This window comes from Odontomachus brunneus, unplaced genomic scaffold (assembly GCF_010583005.1).
Source record: "Odontomachus brunneus isolate Ranch 3 - 2012 unplaced genomic scaffold, Obru_v1 Obru_scaffold_005, whole genome shotgun sequence".
In the NCBI taxonomy this organism is placed as follows: Eukaryota; Metazoa; Arthropoda; class Insecta; order Hymenoptera; family Formicidae; genus Odontomachus; species Odontomachus brunneus.
Window position 1 is genome coordinate 1,225,787 of NW_022639455.1, and position 24,037 is coordinate 1,249,823.

The 24,037-nt window shown below is 40.5% G+C and overlaps 2 protein-coding genes across 2 annotated transcripts; both read left to right on the forward strand.

The window, feature by feature from the left end:
* The first annotated feature begins 1,389 nt into the window (after positions 1-1,389).
* LOC116849473 lies at positions 1,390-13,090 on the forward strand. Its single transcript, XM_032826650.1, has 11 exons — positions 1,390-1,767; positions 2,329-2,456; positions 3,784-3,960; positions 4,070-4,277; positions 4,684-4,808; positions 4,911-5,044; positions 5,275-5,540; positions 5,627-5,774; positions 5,907-10,192; positions 11,448-12,144; positions 12,490-13,090. Exons 1-11 carry the CDS (start codon positions 1,583-1,585, stop codon positions 12,976-12,978), a joined length of 6,843 nt encoding a protein of 2,280 aa, XP_032682541.1. The 5' UTR covers positions 1,390-1,582; the 3' UTR covers positions 12,979-13,090.
* A 618-nt stretch (positions 13,091-13,708) lies between these two features.
* On the forward strand, positions 13,709-21,076 carry LOC116850163. Its single transcript, XM_032828127.1, has 3 exons — positions 13,709-14,204; positions 14,627-20,139; positions 20,716-21,076. The coding sequence occupies exons 1-3, from the start codon at positions 14,095-14,097 to the stop codon at positions 20,979-20,981; spliced, it is 5,889 nt and encodes a 1,962-aa protein (XP_032684018.1). The 5' UTR covers positions 13,709-14,094; the 3' UTR covers positions 20,982-21,076.
* Positions 21,077-24,037: the final 2,961 nt, after the last annotated feature.

Consider the following 24,037-nt stretch of genomic DNA (forward strand, 5'->3'; position numbering starts at 1 on the left):
ATTTTCAAGGAAAACTCTATTTGAAATTAGCTGAAAAACGTAGCTTTCCATTTTGGACACTTTAATATGAAAATTATTAGCGCCTCGGTATTTTTGCTGAGGAAAATTTAATTGTAGAAAATGTGCCAAAGAATTTGATATTAAAGAATAATGCGGCAAGAAGTAGGACACCTTGTATATATAAAAGACGCGTTCTCCGAAACTTCATCACAAGCATCAGAAGGATCATTGCCGATATGTGCAATCTCAAGGGAACTACTTCGAAAGTAATCGTATTATATTATATTAATAGAGAAAAAAAATATATTTTCTTTCTGGAAGAGAGAGAGAGAGAAGATCTTTCTCATTGTACTCTAGAATCTTATTACTTTATCGCCGCACCTCGTACGATTCCTTAGCGTTTAGCTAAACTTCGAACTTTTAACTTTAAGATCTCGTGCATCTGAATTTCCAATATTAAATGTCCATCCTTAAATCAAGAAACCGTGAACATATTGAATTCGTACGTATTCTCTTTGCTCTTTGAAAATCCGGGATTTTCGCGTCCTCGAGCCTCGGAGGACCACTTTTGCGGCGGATGGAGGAAACGCTAGAGAAAGAAACAGTGGAAGCTCGCGTGAACAAAGAAAGCGTAAACGGGACAGATGGCGGAGGAATAAAACTCTTGTATAAAGTAGCGTGCGTAGAGCAATTAACCTTAATCGATAAAGGAACACGAACGAGTTTATTGTTGAATATAATAATAATGTATTATGTAACATTAAAACAAAGAATAAAAAAAAAAGAGAGAGAGAGAGAGGACGACGATGTGGAGGAGTAGGAAACGGCGAAGTTGAAGTAGGCGATGATGATGATAATATTATATATTGTTGTTAGATATATATATATATTATATATATATTATATATAAAAAATAACCTAGGTATAAGCGACCACCTAATCACGACACAAGTATACACTCTCGCAGGATATACAGGGTGTCTCGAAGAAAAAATGTATTCCAGTAGGAGACGCTTACTGCTCGAGTAATTTGCGTTCGTTTTTTTTCTAGCGACGACTTAATCCGAGATATTTGTTGAAGATTAATAAAAAGCGAAAACAATCCGAACGTGTCTCATTTTTTTGTCATTACCTCAGACGGAGTATGGACGAATTTAGGTCGTTGCTGAGATACACGTACTCGGGTGAAGATTCGCGTGTTCGAAAAATGAAGAATTCGTCCATTGGCCGTGAACTGAAAGCAATCACGTCCAGACGCAATGACTCGCGTTCGAAAAGCGTTTCTGCTGTGCACGCGTATTTCAAGTACGTCGACGAGCTCGGCCCTGTTCGCGCAATCGAATTCCAATTTCGAAAGTCGCGCGACAGCAATTTCTGCCATATGATCCTGTATTACTCGAGTGCGCATCTCAGTGCGTGGAAAGCCTCGGTACGCGTGAATTCTCCGGCCGAGTCGAAAGAAATCGCGCACACTCCCTCGATTACCTCGACGTTAACGATACGTGAGATAAAATGTGAGATTTGTAGTCGAGTATAAAAGAGGAAAAGAACGAAACGTACGGAGGGAAGCATTCTCGCCAAGATGAAGTATCACCGGCGACAATGTATTCACTTGCTTCTGCAAGTGATCCTGCTCGCCGCGAATTGCCTCGCGGAAAACCTGACCCTTAGTATAAACTTCGAGAGGCGAATCTTCGTGACTAATGGAGCATTTCTCAGCCTCACCGTGGATCCGACGACGTTACTAAACCACATCAATGTTCTCACGTAGGTATCCAAATGGTAGAATGATCAAATAAGAGTTTCTCGAAAAAATATCGTGCGTATAGCTATCACACTTTTCGTTATTTTTGCAAGAGTCATTGACGAAATTAAATAAAATTAGAATCCAAATAAGATTTTAGATTTCAGTGTAGTTTCTGCGAGCCCTTCCGTGCTTGGTTCCGAATATAATTTATACACGGAAAATATTGGTATATTTTAGTATACTGTAATATCAATATATTTTCCTTCATCTATCTCTTTATCTTTCCTTTTCCTTCCTACTTCTTCACTGTTCTCCGTATTTCCGTAACTAATCCCTTTTTATAACACCATAACTTCTAATATCTATGTACTTTTTCTGCCCTGAATCTTGCTTTCCTAACTAACGTTTTGTTTCGCCTTCACTTATACATTATCTATACACTTATTCCTATATAATTTTCCCTATTTGACCCCCCATACTTAACTCAATACACTAAAATCGCGAGCGTAGCTTAGAGCGAACGCGCAGAACGACAATGTTCGATTAAACATGCATTATTACAATTCGTATTAATTTCTTAGCGAGAACATTGGAATCTGCACAAACATGGTGCAAGGCCTGGCACCCGCCTATGTCCGTTTTGGAGGGCCATGGAGTAACTCTTACATCTACGACCGTGTCGACGTCAATCCAAACGACATGCTTCTCGGTAAGATAGTTTTTCATCAGACTACTGAATCGCCGATAAGACATGAAAAATCGATGCTGCTCGAGAGCAACATTATTGGATAAAGAATTAACACATTGATTGTCACAAAGATTTCCGTACATCATACAAAAACTTAATTAATGATTCAATCAATAAAGACACAGTAAATTATCCTTTATATCGTCTCTATTAGGTCTCTATTGGCCGTGCAACCGAGTTTCCAAGTGCAATTAATTACACTTTACACACGTAGCTCAACGAGACGCGATATATATACACGATATCGTAGCGCCGGTCATAGATGAGTGATGTACTGACAAATGTGTGCTCGGGCGCCAATTGTTCTCGCGATTTTGGAATTTTCTGCAAAGCGATCGATTTTGCGTCAGCCGAACAAACGGGGGAGAAGCTCGATGCGACGTGAATCCCCGGATTGCCGTATTATCGCATGGTATCTTTTGAGGAGGTTCAGTCCAGCGTGGATATCAGTTGACCGGCTATCGGCGAGCAGCGCTAATTAAAATACCACGTCGGCGAATTTTCACAGCTTTCGCAACTCGACCGGGGGCTATTATCTCGGCGGAGCTTGTCGACGTTACATTATGACACCCGCCGCGCCAATGGAACGTACGGACGCTCTCGCTATCAAGGCTAATGGACGCGCCATATAACCGCCAGCCGCAACAAAATGAATTAACGACGTTAGTGTTACGTCATCGCGCACCACCGTCATGCATTGACATCGTCCTTGCTATCCTTTCAAAGGACGCGGCCTCTCGTCGCACGACCAGGAAATTTGGAAATTGCCGTATCCATTAGAGGCTCGTCGTTAACAATCAAACTAAAGCACCTCTAGACCTCTGTCTGCCATTTGAGGAGTCGAAACCGCGTGTCGAAATTTCCGTCTCGCCGGTTTATACCCCTTTTTTAACAATATGGCTGCCAGAGCGGCGTCGCACCGGCAGCTGGCACCGCAATTTCACCGCGTCTCATTAATTTACGAACGAAACGCGGTCAATTGCACTTAGGGAATCAAATGTATGGAGAATTAGCTGGTAAATTGGCTAATAAATCAGCTAAATGTTAGATAATAAGTATATGCAGCAGAGGAAATGTACCGTGACTTCGCTTATTCAAACTTCAGTCGAGCTTTGTAACAATTCCTGGAAATCAACAAATGTAATCAACGTTAACATTTATAACGTTGGCCGCGTACTGATATATGGAGATATGAGTGAATGAGAAACGTTCCGATTTCCTTCGCTCTTCCCCGTCTCTCCAGGCGCGTTCTACGAATTTTCTAACGTCGTTCTCGCGATTTTTCCAGAGACTCATTCGACACTGATACATCGATGGGCGGAGAACGCCGGATTGGACGTGATCGCGTGCATTTCCCCGCGCTACATCGCAGACAAGTCGGGAACGTGGGAGCCGACGAACCTGACGCAATTGCTTTCCTTCAACGATCGCATGGGTCACAACGTTAGCTGGCAGTTGGGTTACGGTAAGGCCGTCGGGAAACTCTGCGTGCGCCTCGCAAGCGAGAGAGTAACGAGCGTGATTAGACTGCGACGCGCTGTGAAATGTGTGCGAAATACTACATTTGTTCGCAGAATGCCAAACGAGATGTGACTTGTCGGGCGGCGATCTGGGACGATACGTCGCGAATTTGCGCGAAACGCTAAGAACCTATCCGAGATACTCCGACAACCTGATCACGGGCCCGGATATCGTGGCGTATGGAACGGCACAACAACGGCAATACCTTCGCGATTACCTGAGCAGCGCGGGTGATGCTCTCTCGGCGATCACGTGGCATCCGTGAGTGTTTTATTTTATCTCGAATTAATAAATTTGAATTTGTAATTAATAAATTTGTAAATTTTAATTTCTAATTAGTAATTTTGCAAATTTTAATTTCTAATTAGTGAACTTGTAAATTTTAATTTGCAATTAATCCATTGGCGAATTTTAATTCACGTGAATAAATACGGGTCGCGTGTGAGGATTCTCAAGCCGGCATTTATAGTGTTTAGTTGAAACTTGTTTCACGCGGGATATACTTAGATCTGTGAGCTTAGAGTTAGACCCGAATTTCTCAGTCGAATCGCGATCGTAAATCTAAGGTTACGTCTCACTAAGCTTCAGTAAAGCTCTGAGAGTTGGGAAGTAATGCGTTGATACTCGATTGCTGCTCGTTATCGAAGACTTTCTACGATCATTTCAGCGACTTTGCCGGCATCACTGTACACGGGAACGACATTTCCGTGCATTCTGACAATATGGCTTCCGAAAAGGATGAGCTATACAAAGTCATCGGTGATATCGCGCTGGACATGCCACTATGGATCGGTAAGAGAAGTAGCTCGAAACTCACGAGTGGCTATCTCTAAGAGATCGCTTGTGTTATCGCGTATCTCGATTTATAATTTACTCAAAATATTATTGTAATAGCGGAGTCAAAGCCGGAAGACTACAAGCATAGCTATCTAGGTGCACTTACATGGACAAGAAGACTCGGGAACGCCGCGAAACTCGGTGTGCAAGTTGTGATGAGGCAATTCTTGGAATTTAGTAGACCGACTCCTGTAAGACATATTATAATGTGGATTAAATTCGCGGGAAGAGGAAAGTTTAGAAACTTCAAGATTATCGAGCTCTTAGAAGCTTAAAGATTCACTCAAACTTTCGATGCTTTGAGATTAATACTAATTCAAATTAGAAATTCAAGGATTTTGAGGGAAGATGAGAAGACACTTATTTGTTAAACTAGATAAGAACGAGATATGCGTTAATAATATCGTTCCTTTCATCTCAGGATTACTGGGTATCCTTCTTGCATAAGGCTCTTGTGGGACGTGAAGTTTTGGAGGTGGAAGTTCAATCCGACGATGAGAGCCACGTGCACTTCTACAGTCAATGTACCAGACCGTCCGAGCAGTACGAGAAGGGAGCCCTCACAATTTTCGGGGTGAACTTAACGCCGAGAGAAGTGATCGCTAATCTGAAGGGTTTCAAGATCAAAACTCTCCATGAGTATATCTTGTCACCGGATTCTGCGGCTGGCAATAAAATGTTCACAAAGTAAGCTACGTCGTCGACGATACACATCAAATCCTACGGGAGATTCTTTCCTTTCGATTTTGAGAGAACTATTATTTCTTCTACAGGAGAGTCTTATTGAACGGCGAACCACTCAACTTAATAGACAACTTGAAGCTGCCCGACTTAAATCCAGAGATCGTTACCGATTCTGACGGTCTTCAACTGAAGCTCGCTTCTAACAATATAGGTTTTTGGGTTATACCCAACGCAAAGGTAAATATTATATCAATCATCAATAATCTATAACTTATATAATGTAAAATATTTACTTCGCGAATCTAACAATAGCAAATCATTTATTAAGTGCTACTAAATAATTAACTGAAATGATACCGATTGATCAAGGTAAAAGCTTGCACAAACGATGAGGAGGGAACAACCAAGGACATTGCAACAAAGAAAATATCGAAACGACATATTACTCGACAAGTCGACGAAGGAGAGGGACAAGAAAAAGAAGATATAAATTCGTCCAATTCAAAAAATCGAAAGCTTCGTGCCAAGCAAGAAAGAATAACGCTTAGAAACGACAGAAATGAAATTCGAAGAAGGCTCTCGAAAACTAAATTATATAAAATAAAAAAACTTTTACAGAAAAGGCAGCAGAAAGAAGGTAATGAAACCTCTATTTTAGAAAAACCGTCCACGATTAATTTCACGAGAAAACAAGGGAGTGCACCCGAAGAGGCGGAAATACAGCAAAACATAGACAACGAACAATTCGAAAAAACAGAGAAACCTAATAACGAAACAAAAATCAACAATATACACTGGATTCAAGACACACCGGAAAAAAATAATTATACCCGGCTGAATAGAAAGTCTCGAGCGGAACATTCTTTCAAGCCAGAAATGCGTGACGTCAACAAAGCTATAACGCTGATATCAAAGATCGAAGCACTGCTTCAACCTGAGAAAGAAGTTACGTCGAACGACGTCAAAGACGAAATAAGAAATTCAGGAGATACTGTAATTGGAATGAATGGGGAAGTTAGTAAGAAGTTTGGCGAGCTAGCGGAAAAATCTGAAATCAATACAATCGAGGAAATCGAAAAGTATCTTAACGTTTTTCACGATTTATTAGAAAACAACGAATTAATTACCACAAATGTCGGGAATAATCAAATTCCTATTCATGAGAGTTTGACGAACAAGAAAAGACACATCAGAGACCTAAGCAAGAGGTCGGAGGGCTCCAGGAAGGATATAAGTGTGAGGCACCGGAGAACAGGCGACTTAGAAGGTTGGATTAAACGAAAGATGAAAAAAAGGATTGATGACAGGAAGGAGACGTCGCCTGCTGCGTTTGATTTGAGGAAATTGAATCGCAGAAGTATCCTTCATAGTTTGTTTCGGCGATATCCTTTCAAGAGGTTCCTTCAAAGTAATAGCTATGGCGACTCTCAGCAATCAATATTCAACATTCAGGAGCGCGGAAGACCGACGAGAGACGTGGATAGATTAACCGAGATAAGCGCGAGGAAGGACGGTATCTTCAGGAAGCGTGCGAAGTTCGATGACATGAGAGATCACGTGAATGAGAAGAAGTCAAAGCGGAAGGACGATTTTAAATGGGAAGTACCGTTGAGCCTACTCAATCCAAGAATCGTAGGCAGCCTCGAGAGCGGCTTCCTCCGACGAGATCCTATCAAGGGATTCCCTGAAGGCGATGTTTTTGTCACCACAGGTGTGTCGGCCGAGCGCAGCGGCCTAGACTACGTGGAGGATGACGAGGATGACTCGGGGAGGAAAGACCAACAGCAAGAACGAGAATCGACGGTTGAAAGTGCCGAGGATTCTTGGATGGAGACCAATGATGATCGACGCGATTACACGCCGAATGAATTCTACGAGAACGTCTACTTACCGAACGCGAGGATCCGTGAGAACGCCAAGGACTACGATGACCTGTACGAAGCAGAGTTTGTCTTTGGCAATCGAGAAAATAATAAAGATAGCTCGGCCACGACAGATTATTTACAGCCATTCGATGAGGAGAAAACAAAGAGAATTGAAGAGAGAAGTGCGCAACAATTGGTGGACTACCAATCCGATAATTTCGAAGAAAAAGAATACAATCGGGATGCTAATTACGAAGTACCTGGATTTCACTTAAGTCTCTCGACGCCTCTTCATCAATTGACTGAAATTCCAGCTGCGAAGAACGATTTTACTAATTACCAAACGTCAGAAGTCGCCGAAACCGCCAGACAGAAATTACAAGAAGAATCGAAAATTTCGAGCTTCTTTTATCAACCCGCTCTGGACTCTTCTGCAAAAAACGATTACGGCAATTTCCAGGTTTCAATTATAAGACCTAACGTTGAGTACATGGGAAGTCCTATCAACAATAGAGACAATAGTTACAATAAAAGAAACAAAAGAAGCTACTGGAAAAATCTACAAAGACTCTTCGACGAGGAGATGATCAAGGAAGATCCAAGCAATGCCAAGGATTGCCGCTGCAGAGTTATTCGAGCTCATAACTCGCCAAAGGAGTATTACAATAATCGCAGGAAACGCGACCAGATGTCCGTGATCGAATCCGCGGCTTCAGAAGCTGCGGACGAGAATGCAAAAGTTAACCCAGACTTAGCGCGACCTGTAAGGAACATGCCAAGTCCTATTACGAAGGAGGAATTTGACAGAATTATGACAGGGGAGATACTTCCGAGTACGAGTGTAATCGAGACTGACTCTGATTACAATAGACGTGATGCCGTAACTATAAGATCTGTAAGATCAAGCAAGTCGCATCGTAGAGCAAATAAAGCGATGCAGACGATGGACGTAGATTCGACAATAGATGGTGTTCAGCCTCTTTTAGACACGAGCGATACTTCTGCGCAAAGAGTCATGGAAGAGCAGACGTTTTTTCGTGCCCAACCATCAGCCACATCGGCGGAAAACGAGGAAACGACGTATGATCCTGTTGAAGCTGCTATTGCGGTTTCTTCACGCAATAAGAAAAATCGGCAGGAACCTTTTGCATCCGAGAGTGCACAGCAAGCACCGGCCTATCTTTGCGAGGAGACGCAGGATCTGAAAGAGGAGACTCAACGAGAATCGACTGATGCAAGCACCAAAGACGGAAAGGAGAAAGGAGGAACATGCAGCGTCCGCGAAGACAGTTCGAAGCTAGCCGAAGAAACAATAAAAAGTATAGCTCAAGAGCAAATGACGACGGAAACGTCGAAGCGTGCAGCGCGCAAAACGATCGACTCAAGATCGAACAAGTCGAAAACTAGGAAAGAATCCAAGGAGTCTCAGCAAAGCGAGAACGAGCCGAGCCCGAGTGACAAGTACAGAGATCGAGCGCGCGTGAGAGAAAAAAACGACCTGAGGACAATAACGTCCGTGGTACAGGATTTTCCGAAGACGCAGTTGAAAGACCTCGCTAGGTACGAGGAGTACTTGGTGAGGCGCAGAGAGCTGATTCAAAATCTGAAGGAGAAGTTGAAAGAGAGACGGCAAAAGAACCGCAAAGACCCGGCGAAAATCGCCGACGAACTGACGCGGAATCTCACGAGAAGAGAGGCGTGGGAGAGGTTCTACGAAAACAGCGATCTCCGTCAGTCGATCGACCAAGAGAGGCTACTTAGATTTCTAGTCAGCGATATTGAAACCCAAGCAGGTAACGAAGGCGACGATGACGACAACGACGTGAAGGACGAGGAGGACGAAGAGGACAGGTATCTTCCCGTTCAGTTCGTTCCCGAGCGATACGACAGTCCGCGAGATCAAACCTATTCACGCGCGAACGTGAAGCATTATCCGGAATATTATTCGCATTATTACTACTTGCAACACCCGAAAGTCACCAAGGTCGAACAAGAGCCCGTGACATCGTACGCGACATCAACTTTGGGTCATAGGATATTCGCCATCGATCCCTCGACGTATTGCGGTGGCGAGCCGGTTTTGGAACTGCACGAGGAATACTTGGAACCTGCCCCAAAATATTCGTCAAAAATAAAATTCCAAACTCCGGCTCCGAGGTGGCCGCTAAACGACTTCTATCGACCTCTCGTGAGACCAATAAAGGTTTATGGAGATCAACGGACTTTCAAGCCCTATGACAATTATTACGGTCGAGAGTACACGAGAAAGTCGCAGATTAAGGACGCTCGTGAACGAGAAAACGCTGTCGCCTTGTATCTTCTGGATAAGCACCGGCAATATGACTTACCGGAGAAACTCGCCGAACTCCCACGAATTTATTTGAGCGTTCTTGACAGGCGAGATATTAATCAAGCTACAAAGGATAAAACGACGAGTGACTCGAGCAACGACGATGCGAAATCCGGGCTTACAACGACTAGGAAAGTTGGTCTGCCAAAAGAGATCGACGAGGAATACACGGGAACCAACAAATATACGCAACAGGAGGAACTTGGCGATTACTATAATGAAAATGTTGGGGAGGAGATTGATAGGTCCCAAGAGATAAACGATGAGGTTGACGACAGTACAGATACTGATGCGTCTAAGATGAAAACCCAAAATGCCGAAGAAAGAATTGCTGATGGCGATTTTAAAACTAGCGAGCTTCTCGACACTTGGAATACTACTCCTCGCAGTCCAAGCAAAGCTATAAAACAAATGGCCGACAAGTCTCGACAGCGAACTCGGTATGTCACGTGGTATAATTTATTTGATCAACTTTACGTTTGATTGCCAATCCTTGATTTTATTTCGATTACCAACATTAATTTAAAATTTCTTAATCTTTTAAAGCTAACATTTTTCTCCCAAAAATATTCCTGATATAAAATAATTTTAAATGTTAAAGCAGAAGTACCAATGTGTGCTCGAACATATACTTAATCCTGAATATTCTTATTGTTTTGGTGTTTAAATATCTTAACGTACGCAACGTATATATACAATATACAGAGTTGGCAAAAAGTCCGGAAACGGTCAAATATCTCGAAAAAGATCAACTGTAGCGAAAAATATGTAAGTAGCAAAGTTGTAGGGCTTAATAAAATGTACCTAATGAATAACTTTGTTTTTCGTGTCTCGAGCTAAACGATATGACCGGCTTAGTTGTTCATTCGCTCTCATCGAACGCGGTTATTCATTCACGACGTAATACCACACGTATTCAGTCACAACTCGCGCATACCCGCGCTTCACGATAACGCTTCTCGATCTTTGTATTTTAAAAACGAGTCGTGCTCTCTCGCATCTTACTCTTTGTCTTTTCCCTTTCTTTTTCCAACTACAATTTCAAATTTCTTTTTTAAAAATGTTAACCGATAAAGAAAAGATAATGCTGTTTCTTTATCGAAAATTTGGAGACCATATTAGATCATACGAAGAAATAACTGATCTACACATTCAATGCTGCATATCCTGATCGCAATTTTATTTCTAAATCCACCGTTCAAAAGACAGTGATACGTTTTTACGAAACAGAAACAGTTAAAGACCAAAATCCTTTCAAGCCTCATTACTCTAAATATGCCTAATAAAAAAATACTTTATTATAGGTTTTTGGAAAGCCCTTGAAATAAGCTATAAGAATATGTAATAAAAAGTGGGGAGTCCAATTTAAAAAATTCAATTTGACCTTCGTATGACCTTCGTCCTCCACCCAAAGTCAAATTTTTAGCCATCATTAGGTACATTTTATTAAGCCCTACAACTTTGCTACTTACATATTTTTCGCTACAGTTGTTCCTTTTCGAGATATTTCACCGTTTCCAGACTTTTTGCCAACCCTGTATATATATTTTTTTTATGTTAAAAGTTTAAATATTCGTATTTAAAGACTAAAACAATAAGAATGTCCAGGATTAGATAGGTATTCAGGGCATTCTTTCTTATCTTAATATAAAATAATAATTTATAAAATATGAATTTTCTTACGTGCGCGAGCAGACGAAGCAGAGTAGACGCGAGAACCGAACTGGATCACGACAAGTACATCTGCATGAAGGAGGAGGATTCCAAGGAGATATCTAGCGAACAGTCGATACCACTTTATCAGCTGACAAGACTTTTATCGGACGCGGTTTTGTTTCGCAAACTAAAAGACTACGCGACCTTCTCGAGCAAAGACTTTGATAGGCAGGGAGAGAAACAGTTCTCAAAATACATGATCCTTATGCCCGATAAAATCAAAGACGTTCACTCGTATGAAATGTCAGAAGCGAAGAATTCCGAGAGATCCTCGAAACGTTTCGAAAAGTCGCGTTGGTTTAACCGATACCTACCGAGAAGAATAACGAATGCCGTAGTCAAATACTTGAATGATGTATCTTCGGAAGAACTCGAGTACGACTATTCTCTGGATACAAGCGGAAGTGTTGAGAAGATCTGGGACGAAGAAGTTTCGTATTCATCAGATTATTCGAACGAAAGCAGTGAGAGAAGGCGGAAGGCTGCCAAAAACGTTGCGGAGATCGGTCGCGATTCGAGAGAGGAAAATCAACAACACGGAATAAAAAGCAAAGAATCCCACGGGCATTTAAAAATGAAGGACCAGATGCAATACGAGGAGCATCGAGCATTTATGCCGCTTCCCGAGAAAAACGAGAAAACGAAGAGACAACGAAGACAAGTCGAGATCAACGAGGTAAAAATGTCGAATCGGTTATCTAACCAAATTTTTCGTGTATCTTTACCTTTTTGTTTATTTTCATCCTGCATATTATTTTAGTAACTTTATAATTTCTTTGCACTTATAGACGAAATAATTTTGAAATTCGAATAGCAAAAACAGATTTCAGATTTTCGTTTCGAAAGCTCTTGGAACAACGTTATCTGATGTAAAAAAAAAAATAAATGTAACATGTTTTAGAAATTGCATATTTTTTACTACTGCTACATATATTGAAGTTACAATCAGCTTTATACGATTCGTATCATTCTATCTCACGTGAGATCTTTCCTTCTCAACGTCAACTTTCTTTCTCCACAGGAGGAACCAAATAAATCCATTCTGACCAAAGACGACAACGATCAATATTATTTACAACGGAACAGTATTGACAAGAAAGGCACAAGTACAAATTATCTGCACTCTCAAAAGGACGGAAGAATTGGCGATGATCTTCTCGAGGACTTTGCGAAATCCCGAAAGAACGTTATCACTTCTACGGGAAATCAAGGAAACAATGAAAGTTTAGAAAATACCATTGCGAAAAGTGACAAAAAGATGCCATCCTTCATGGAAGAAACGATTCCGAACTTACAACGCGTCATTGTGGATGGTTTGGAAAAGGCGAAGGATCTCACGGAATCCGTGGAGCAATTTGTCGATCATTTCGAGGAGGACTTTAATGAGACTTTGGCGACGGACGAAGAGACAAGCTCGACAAATAAAACTTCTGAAAGTACCAGCAATCCTTTCCACTTAGCGATTATAAATTTGAAGAAATTGTTCACGCTTTTCACAGGAATATCTTGAATATTGCATGTATAAATTTTATAAATTTAATATAACGTAATATTTCTGTAACAATAACTCTGATTTTTAATATATAATATAATATAAATTTAATAAATAATTGTGACATTTATATATAATGTTATCTGTAAAATATTTTTAATATATATAAAACGGTTTATATATTCTTTATATTTATATATTGTCACTATAAGAAAAAAAATATATATGTATATATATATATATATATATATATATATATATATATCTGGACGATAATTTAATAAAATAAAGAGACTTGTGCAAAAATGTATTGATATGACGTAATATTATTTATAATTTATCACAACGGAAAATCATGAAACTAAAATAATAAATAAAAATTATGAATTTAAAAAAGTATTGAAAATAAATAAATAGTAATGTTTCAAATAATTAATGTAATTTAAGATTATTACTTAAAACTATATAATTTAAGATTATTACTTAAAACTTAACAACTTAAAATCATTGATGCAACTTTGTAAGATAAAAAATATCAAGATTTCCGATTTATATTTATATATAAGATTTATATTTACTAATTAATGAGCTCATTAAAATTATAAAACCGCCGAACCAGCTGATATCAACTCACAAAATGTAGACATGATCTTTTAATTACTACTGCGACTGTGTATGTCAGTTAAGGAAATGATCAGTATATTCGTGGAACTGAGAGAAAATACCACAATAGCAATCAATTTTTGAGAAACCAGGTCACGGTGTCGCTGCTCCTTGAATATTGATTGTAATCAACGTTGTACGTATACATATACTCATTACGACATAATTTTGAGCGACGAGCGAGATTTCGTAATAATACAACGTCAAAACGTGTGTGTAATCACTGTGCCAAATTATTCAGTACATCTTTGATCATGATTGAGTCCACTTCGACTTCTGGGACATCAGTGGAGAATAAGTTTCCTTGCACATTCATTTATTACTACTTATATGAGTATTAATCACTGCAGTAACTGTTATCTCATGTATACAGTAACAAGAGACGAAGTTTGTGCGATCAAATCAAAGAGCATGGTATTATCAATCACTGTTCATCGTAAAATCAGTGTGCTGCAGTAAGCAGGATCGGCGATGTACGAGAAAATTGCTTTGATCGTTTCGATATTGTTCGCGATTACGAGCTCGGGGGAAGTTTCTCCTGTCAGAACGGAAGTGTGGGATGCGGATCTCTCCGATTCAAGGCAAGTCATAATTCGCTGGCTAAATGAAAATATTAAATTTACCGAAAATTGTATCATTTTAAGACTTCTTTCAAATTAATTAGAAAATAAACGTTGTTGCTTTAACTTTTTGCTCTTGTAAACCGAGTTCGATTTTTGAAACTACACTCGAGCCTCGCAAATATCAAAGTATGTTAAATGTCATTGCACCATTGTTTACGTAAACGATTTTTGCATCGCGTTTCGCATACGCACATGCTGAGTTAAGAATTTTGAGCCTAGAGTTGCTAAATTTTCCAATGTCAACGTGAATCATGGTTGATTTTACGTTATAATATCAATAATTAATATTATATTACAATGTGTAATTAATATTACATTACAACGTTAAACATTGTAATTAATATTAGAACTAATATTAATTATAACACATGTAAAAGTAGGTTGTCATCAATATTTTCCCTCCCATCAACACGCAACGATGACACGCAACATTTCACGGAGACGAAGGCAAACCGAAAATCGGTCTTTTTATTAGCACCATTGTCGCAGAAACGATCTGAACAACGACAACCGAGGGAAGCGACTCGGAAGACAAAGCGTTGCAGCACGCATCTTCGAAGGAACAGGCTCTCCTCGGCGAAAGACTTCGCCAGAACGAGAGATTCAAACGTGAATGTTCACATGAAGAACACTTCCAGAGATATTCCTTATGTTTCCGCGATAAATACAAAATACTCAACCGAAAGTCCTGCGACTACGAGTTGGACAGAGATAAGCAACGAGGACGAAACGCTCCTCCGCGCCCTCCAGGACAGACTAAAGAACGCACAGGAGTCTACTGTGTACGTGGACTCCCAAGAAGAGACGAGGAGATGCAACAAGTTCGTCTGTTACTGCCAAGAAGAGAACTGCGTGCAGAAATCATCAAAGACCGGCTCCTCGCGGATGTTAGGATCGTCCAGGTGGATAAAGCCCGAAAGTATGAACCACCGACACGAAAACGTAAGACCGATTCTCGACGCGAGTGTCCTGCGCCCAGGATCGTCCAGATGGTACCACGGAGCTCGCCATGACCCGCGTATTCTCAGTCCGTTCCATTCAATCCTGGTGCGAGCCCACCAGAAATTAACGCATCCTGCCTTTTTTGCGCCGCTTCTACACGAAGTACCGCTTGTTGCGCCTCACATGATCGGGAAAGGCGGGAAATACGCCAATTTCCCGTACAGGTCATTCGAGAGCAGACCTGATTTCATCATCGGAGACAACGTTCATCGTCGACGTCGACCGATTTCCCACCAAGGCTTGCAGAAGTACCGCCACTCGTCACAAGAAAATCGATTCGACGTCTCCACCGTGTCGACTACTTCAGCTTGGAGCAACGCCGAAGCAATCGACTCGAATGAAGAAAACAGCGCCACGGAGTTCCCTACTTCGTACAGAACGAATTACCTGGATGGACTAATTAGTCCTGTGACAGAGAGTAATGTTGAATTGAAGGATATCATCGAGATTAACGAAATAAACGCAGCAGAGACCCTTCCGAGATTAAGTGCGGCGTTCTCGACGGATCACGTCGCTTCGACAATCGAAACAGGAACGAAGGATTACTTCGAATCCTATTCTTCGAGCGGAACAGTTGGAATGGATTTGATAGACGAAGAGTCTCCTAGATTCGTCACGACGCCGGAGATAAGCTACGCAAACGCGAGAACTGATTCGGAGACGAGAAGCGAACTCAATCCGTATTACTCCGAGACAACCACGATGAGCGCAAGTATGGATCAATCGCAGTCGTTCACAGATCTTTTTAGGGAAAAAATGTTGTCTTGGACAAATAGACCAGAAAAAACGGAAAACAGTTTTGACCAGAGAATGAACGATTTTGTATTAACGAGTACTGCATCGTACGAATACACGAGGCAGCCTACGGAATTTTACGAATACGTTCAAAGCACCGAGCGAACCTACGAACCAAATGAGGATTATGATGACTCAAACGAGAACAAATTATCTAGCGTTAACAAATATATCCCGATGAAGAAACTGACGGAGCAAACGATCGACGAGGATCTCGAGGAGAACACGAGAGGTGGATCGTTAGGGAAGAGTAAGAGTCATGCGACGAAAATGCTGTTAGCTCAAAGTTACGACGGAGGATCAACCACAGAGAATTCGCCGGCAGGCGAGAAGTTCCTCTGTTCTACGATCTCGTACGAATGTAACGAGGACGTGAGCGATTTGACGACGACAAACGCGATCCGTGGAAATTCATGGACGAGTGGTCTTCCATTCAGCGGAAGAGTCTACGAAACGACAACTCCTCGTTACGAGTCTACGACCGATCGTAATTCCAAAGAGGGAACCGCGAACATCCTGATGGAATCAATAACCGGGAGAGCGACTCTTCAAGACCTTACGACGGCACAATACTCGAATCGTGAAAAAACGACCGACGATGATGGAGGAGAGCTGGAGTACACCACCGAGAGTCTCGTAGGGATCACCGAATCGTCGACGAAGGGATTGCCATTCTACGACAACTCTTTATTGTTAAGTTCCATCAATAGAGTTATCAACAACTTCGCGTCGAGTGACGACTTAACGAAGACACAGGACCTCGACGAGGACACTCTTCGGACGCAAGGCGAGAACTTGCTGCCAGAAATCCTGCAGATCCCGGACCTAGGGGATATCCTGTCGACACCGCGGATAGAGGACACGATTGTGACGAAAGTGAAAGGTGTTCTATCCAATACCAAGAGCAAGTCGAACTCCGCGGACGGTTGGTCGTGCAGTGCGATCAGGAACGCGCTACGCAGACTATTGAAAAGTTTCCGCGGTTTTCATCGTGAAAGGAAACTTCCGTCGATGACGGTCGAGGAACGTCAGTTCGACCATGGACAGTGGCGCACCAAATTGGTGACCTTGCCGCCCGTTCACGAGGACAATTCTGGCAAGCTGTCAAAGACGTCGGGACGCCTGCGAGAGGGCATCAGTGACCTTCTAGGAATCCCGGCTATCGCTTCGCAAACGGATCGGCAAATCGTGCGGAATATGATCGTGCAGAGTCTGAAGAATAGCTTGGCCGACAACGGGGAAGGCGAAGACGACGGTCCGGAAATAAAGGACTCGATAATCCTTGATGCTTTGAACAACGCGCTGCAGATGATGAAAGGATCGAAATGTATGAGGGCGAAAAACGCGCTAAAGAAAGGCAACGAGAACCATAAACACGAGTCTATCCACGACGAAGGAGACGCGAGTATTCCGCGAAAGACGTTGACGCGCTATGAGAACAAAGGTGACTACAAGATGGAAGGAAATGTCGAGCAGCAGGTATCGAGCGATGTGAAACACTTCCAGAAGAATACGCCGGTGGATGGTAGCGGGACACGACGAACGACGAACTATCAGAAAGTTAAGAAATTGAAAGTTAAGAAATTGAACAACAATCTCAGAGTAGTAACTACTTGCGAATCTGCGGATTTAATGAAATCCGGAAAGTATGAAGAAGAAACTATGAGTCTGACTGAGAATCCACTTTCAGGAGCAACTACGATTTCATCGATGAACGCTGCAGCTTTCCATGAAGAAACAGGGAATGTCCTGAATTCGATGTCGACGATAGAAGACGTACAGCAGAACAACGAAGAGATTCAAAACGGTGAATCGTTGGAGCATATGACGAGTCATCAGCGATCTTCTAAGATATATCAACAATTTGCCGAAGTAAGTCAGCAACGTTCTAAAGTACGCGTCCCTCAGAAAATAACGGGATGCGCGACTAAGGATACCTACACGACGGAAGGAACCGCTCGAGACAACATCTTAGGCGAAGCGGAGCGCGTTAGTGAACAATACAACGAAACCGAGGAGCCATGGAGAACAACGGACTCTACGAACGACAACATTCAAATGACAATAGCTTCCGCGCGGTCAGATCTGCGGGCGAATGGATTGCCCGAGACGTTAAACGAGAAGAGCAAAGTGGAAATTGAAACTATCACTGTACTGAATGAAACGACACCTTCGATCTCGCGATTTGCAGAAACAAATACGCAGGAGAACACAAGGGAAACCTCGAACTACGCGTTCTCGAGAAAACCTAGTAAGATCTCGTACTCGAAGCCGGAAATCCCTTCCGTCCCGAAAATAACGAGATGGTACGACGAGGTGGCAACTGATTTCGATGGAACCACCACCGAAATGGCGAAACAAAATAGTTTCACGCAAGTCAGCACGACAAACTTTCACAACTTTCCCCTTAACGGGCAAAGCGACGATGAAGCGACGATGGAAGAGCACTTTCCTGAGTACGACGAGGCGGATCCAACGATGATGCGCGCGACGAACGACATCGACGCACCGCCGATCAATTATTACTCGCCGAATGATAGAATCTTGGATTACGTGAAGAATCATCGTGTCGATAACGAAGATGAGACGGCGACTGCAATCGTGAGTTCTATGCGGAAATCGTCATCAGATCACGCGCGGCTGTCCAACAAAGCAACTTTGAACAAGAACACGGCGGCTGCTGCGAACGTGAAACACGAGATGAAATACACGTTAAGCGAGAACGCATTTTCACGCGGCGAGAATACAACAAGTGACTCGATTTCGCCCGCGAACGCGAACGATTACGGAAGTCGAAAATCGGAAGTCACTGTCTCCTCCTCCCCGATGAACGCGGGCTCTCTGCCGTCGCAGCGAAGGAAATTCCCGGGGGACGTGATTAAAATTCACGAAGTCACCACAGAGGTGCAGAAGACCTACGCGAAAACAGTGTACTTCCAACCGCGACAGTCCGATCCCGAGAACGACTCGAGGATTAATTCGCCCGTGATTGCTTACGAAGATACGATCGTTGCAAGTAGCAATGATTATTTCGACAGAAATAGCAATAACAATGACGACAGCGACGATTCAAGTGATAAGAAAATCAACAACGTCGGTGACGTTGCTATAGAAGAAGAACAAGCGGACAAGAACATGATTTCCGCTACTGGACCGCCACTGGAAGACATTTCTGACATTCTTCCGGTGTTTCCTTCTCCCATCGTTCCCGGAGATAGTATTGAGCAGCTCCAAAGATCGCAACTTTACTACATCAGCGACGGCGTGAAACTACCGTTGGAAATAAGAAGGTTGAAAGATGGTACTTATGCGTTGTTGATCTCTAAGAACATATGCGAACAAATCCTGAAGAGAAAATGTTGCGTGCCGCTGCAAGGACACGTGATCCAATCGCCGAGGCCAGACACGCGCGCGAATAATGTCGAGGAAGATTATCAGTCGGTCGTTCAACCGTTAAGTTCAACAACCACGCTGAGAAATACATTGCAAAAGTTGGAGGAAGAGACGGATGAAAAATTAAATGTCTATCATCTTTCGAACTATCGTAGGAAGCGGGGTTTAATTGTCGATGACAATTCGATGGCCACCGTCTCGATGCCAGTTCTCGATTTCGCGAGAAAGTACAACTTGTCACTCGACTTCGATGAGAAAGACATGGCATTGAACGAACTTAGATCGAGCGGAAAAATTCGGAACTTCGGTGACTCGTTAAGACAGTTAGCTGAGGAATCAGAGTACAATCGATTGAACGAAAAAAATCTCAATGGTTATTCCAAAGTGGAGAAAAGCGGATTACACGAGGAACAGAATGGTAAAGTTGAATTCCAAGGTTCGACGAATACTCGAAACAATAATGTTTTAAGAGAAAATATCGAGAGTTTAAAGAAACCTAACTTGCAAAAATCTCATGCAAATGCAAGTCTATCGACAAAAGTCAAGACGTCAAAACTGCGTAAATTAGAAAATAAAGATAACGATAATCAGCGGACGATAAATCAGATAATGGACTCCAGCAACCAAGTGAGCAATTCTATTTCCAAAGGAACAGACATTTTTGAAGAACACTCAAATTTCAAAAGCGACGAGATGAAATGGGGTAAGTTATCAAATATTAAAAAAGTATATTAAAAAATATTAAACAATATATCAAAAAATATATTAAAAAGAGAGAGTATATTAAAGAGAATATTTATTATGCGCACACTAAAAAGCTAAGTATTAAATTTGTGCAAAAGATTTATCATTTTTTATTTAACTTTAATTTGTCATTACATGCCTAAAAAACATCAAGTCAACGTTAATCACTTTATTTGCAAAAATGATTAATCCTTCGAAACTGGATTACGTTTTCTATTTTATTTGACAAACATGCCAAACCTTTTGCATCAATCTAATATTTAAATAACTATTTGAATAACTATTGTCTATTCATACGTTTGTATCTCTAAATAATGTATGATAAAGATTATTAAGTCGTATTTATCGTGAAAACAGTCAATAATTGAATCGTCTCCAAGTCGTCGTTTCGTTTAGTCAATTCAAACATCCCAAAGTAGAATTACTTGGAAACAAAATAAATTAATTTTTTTTCGTTGGGCATTTACTTATAAACAATAGTATTAATGTTAATAAGAAACACAAGAAATAAATAAATTTAATAATTTTGTTTTAGGAGACTTTGAAATCCTCGTTAAGAAGAGAGGAGAGATACCTGAAGAGATAAAGTTGGTTAAACTAAAAAGGGACCAGGGAAATGAGCAATACATGGAGCAACATAATGAGAAAAATAAACTCAATGTTTTAAAAATGAACGTTCTCAAAAATATGAATGAAAGGCCATATAGATATCAAAGAAATACGAACAGTGGCCCAAATAAAGGGACTGAAATAGTTAAAAAATTTCTCTATTGGTTTAAGGACCTTTTTTTGAACAAATAAATCATAAGGAATAAAACTAAAAAAAACACGCACACACACTCTCTTCCTATCTCCCTTTCCTCTCGCTCTCTCCGTCTTTTTGTTAAATATTTTATGATATTCTGCTTGTATGCATATATATAATTTACGTTACAGATATCTAGTATAAAATTATTTTAAAAGAAAAAATATTGTATAATATCTGTCATTAACTTGTATAATTTAGATTGTTTTATACAATTGGAAAATAAAATATTTTACACTTATTTACTTCAAGTTGTATTAGAAATAAAAGGTCTGACTCGCGTTGTACTACTTGAAAATAAAAAATTTCTCTTTGTTTTAAATATAAAAAAAAACAATCTCTTTGGCATGCGTTCCAACACACGGCTATGTCTCTTTTTCATTACCTTTACGTATTTATGTATATGTATCATTCTAAATCATACTCACTAAGTCAAACTATTCAACTCAAATGTTATAAAAGTTTGTTTTAGAAAATATTCGTTTCAATAAACGAAAAAGAGTAGTATTTCTTTTCCTCTTTCTTTTTCTCTTATGAAAAAGCGAGATGGACAAATCTAACTCGAGAGCAATCGTCGAACTATCTCATTTCTCTCACTGTAGACGTTACCAAACAAATCTTATGCTTTCGTACAAACGTAGACATAGTTAAATGAATATTACGTACTGTTAGTATTTCGCAGTCTCCGCTTTCAGCTGCTGTCGCCGTAAACAACAACTCTGAATCGAAATACGACTCAACGGCTGAAGGCCATCTTCCTACTTTCAAATGAATTGGGTGCTCAAACAAAAAACGGATAACTTGTGCTGCCACCAAACTGTTTGAGCTAAGGCAGAGAACGAGACGTAAGCGTCGTAATCGTAGACGTAAAGGCAGAGAAAAACGTAAACGTAAGTCATGAAAGTCATATTACCCATATAGCACAAGATTTAAAAGATATCCCAAAGACATCCAGAGGATTGCTAAATATCCGCATAAGTCCTCAGAATATTCTAAAAATATTCCGAGGATTTCTAAATGTCCACACAAGTTCCCAAGATATCCCTTCAAGATCTTATGCTATGAGGGTTAGCCTTATGTTTACGTTTTTCTCTGTCTTACTTTATGTCTACGGCCGGTATTCATAGTCCAATCTTATGGGAGCGTTCCAATTTACCACGGTACGATTGGACACAACCAACCGATGAAAAGAATTATCTAGTGAATTACTAGGTCGAACCAATCATTACAATCTGTGTCCAATCGTATCGTGGTCAATCGGGTCCCACCCCAATCTTATATTTAAGATCATCTTAAGGGCTATCGCACACAAATTGACATAACTGCATATGCATAGCATAAGATCGTATGAACCAATGAGCATCGAATATTAAGCATCGAACACCAATATGGCGACTTAATACTCGATGCTCATTGGTACATATGGTCTTATGCTATGCATATGCAGTTATGTCAATTTGTGTGCGATAGCCCTAAGTACTGTCTTAAGATGTCATGAACCAATCACAGAGCCGTATTCGCATCTTAAGACATTACTTAAGACGGTCTTGAAATAAGATTCGACTATGAATACCGCCCTACGACTACGACGCTTACGTCGGCTACGTATTATCTAAAGATAGTTATCTAAATCATGACAGTTAGTTGTCGGTTCTTTCAGTAACTAAGGGTGCCGTCCCATTGAACACGCATCGAAATGCCGGATCGGATTTCTTACTATAATGAGCGTTCCGTTCTCTAGTTTCGTTCCGTAAAAGTTTCCTCTACCAGTCCCATGTAGCAAAAACGGAACGGAATGGCGCGTCGGTCGCAAATAAATATGATTAATTCGTCAATATTTCGTTATTTTGACGCGACAGAATTAATTATATACATAATTTATGCAATTATCTTGCCGATAACATTGTCATGAATATTCTGAAATATTTAATTGAAGAGTGAAATATATTTTATAACTAGAAATCCGTTCCGTTTTTGCTACATGGGACTGGTAGAGGAAACTTTTACGGAACGGAACTAGAGAACGGAACGCTCATTATAGTAAGAAATCCGATCCGGCGTTCCGATCCGTGCTCAATGGGACGGCACCCTCACACAGCACAATCACGATTCACACTTACTGAGAAACGATGCGCCAGATTGAAAAAATCTAATTCTCTAAATACCGGAAGTGTAAGTTCCGATCTACAATAGGTAATTTAAGCTCTAAGCTTTAAGAAATTGACCAATCACAATCAAATTTGAGGAGAATAATCGACTGTGATTGATCAATTTATTAAGGCTTAAAGCTTACTACATCTATTGTAGATCGGGACTAAGGACATTTATGAATCCTAGTATATTGATTTTATGTATATATAGATATATATTGATATTTAACAAGAGATGTATCAAAAGATGATATATTTCTTGATGTATCATCAAAAAATAATTCGACGAGAAGGAAGCCTCCCGAATCAAAAATTTAATTGGCCATTGTTATGCAAAAATGATCCAATTAAAAAAATTATAAGTTTTTATCAATGGATATTCCATTCATCTTTTTACACAAAATGAAAAAATTTAAGCTAACATCACCGCAGAATTTAATTAAGAGATGATTTTCTTGAACACAATCTCTCAATGTGACTATGGTTAAAAATACTACATTTCTTGGTAGCATAAACTGTGTTAAACAGAAAAATAACAGAGAAACAATTGACAAGAACGGGAGTGCTATAGCCCTTATTCTCAATTTTCTTTTGTTGATAAAAGTATCCCTTAAAAGTGGCTTGTAGTCAGTCAGAAAGTCTATGAGCTACTTTCATACGGGTCTTTTATAAAAAAAAGAGAGAGCTTAGAATAAAGATCTATAAAAATAAAGGCAAAATTGCACGTAGAGATCAGTTTTCGTACACGAATTTTCGTTTTGCATATATACAGCTTTCATTTTCAACTATTCACTTTTTCCTTCCCGTAATTTGAGTAGTGTGATTAATACACGCTTAGATTTATTCACGAGTCGTATATTATTTCTTCTCCCCAAAAGTGATTTTACCCCCCCCCCCCCCCC

Excerpts from the sequence above, each read along its gene's own strand:
- LOC116850163 (XM_032828127.1), top strand. The coding sequence starts at position 14,095 with ATGTACGAGAAAATTGCTTTGATCGTTTCGATATTGTTCGCGATTACG. Across the intron at positions 14,205-14,626 it reads GCGGATCTCTCCGATTCAAG|GTTGTCATCAATATTTTCCC; the intron begins GCAAGTCATAAT and ends ATGTAAAAGTAG. Across the intron at positions 20,140-20,715 it reads AAGCGACGAGATGAAATGGG|GAGACTTTGAAATCCTCGTT; the intron begins GTAAGTTATCAA and ends ATTTTGTTTTAG.
- LOC116849473 (XM_032826650.1), top strand. The coding sequence starts at position 1,583 with ATGAAGTATCACCGGCGACAATGTATTCACTTGCTTCTGCAAGTGATC. Across the intron at positions 4,278-4,683 it reads TCGGCGATCACGTGGCATCC|CGACTTTGCCGGCATCACTG; the intron begins GTGAGTGTTTTA and ends CGATCATTTCAG. Across the intron at positions 5,045-5,274 it reads AATTTAGTAGACCGACTCCT|GATTACTGGGTATCCTTCTT; the intron begins GTAAGACATATT and ends CTTTCATCTCAG.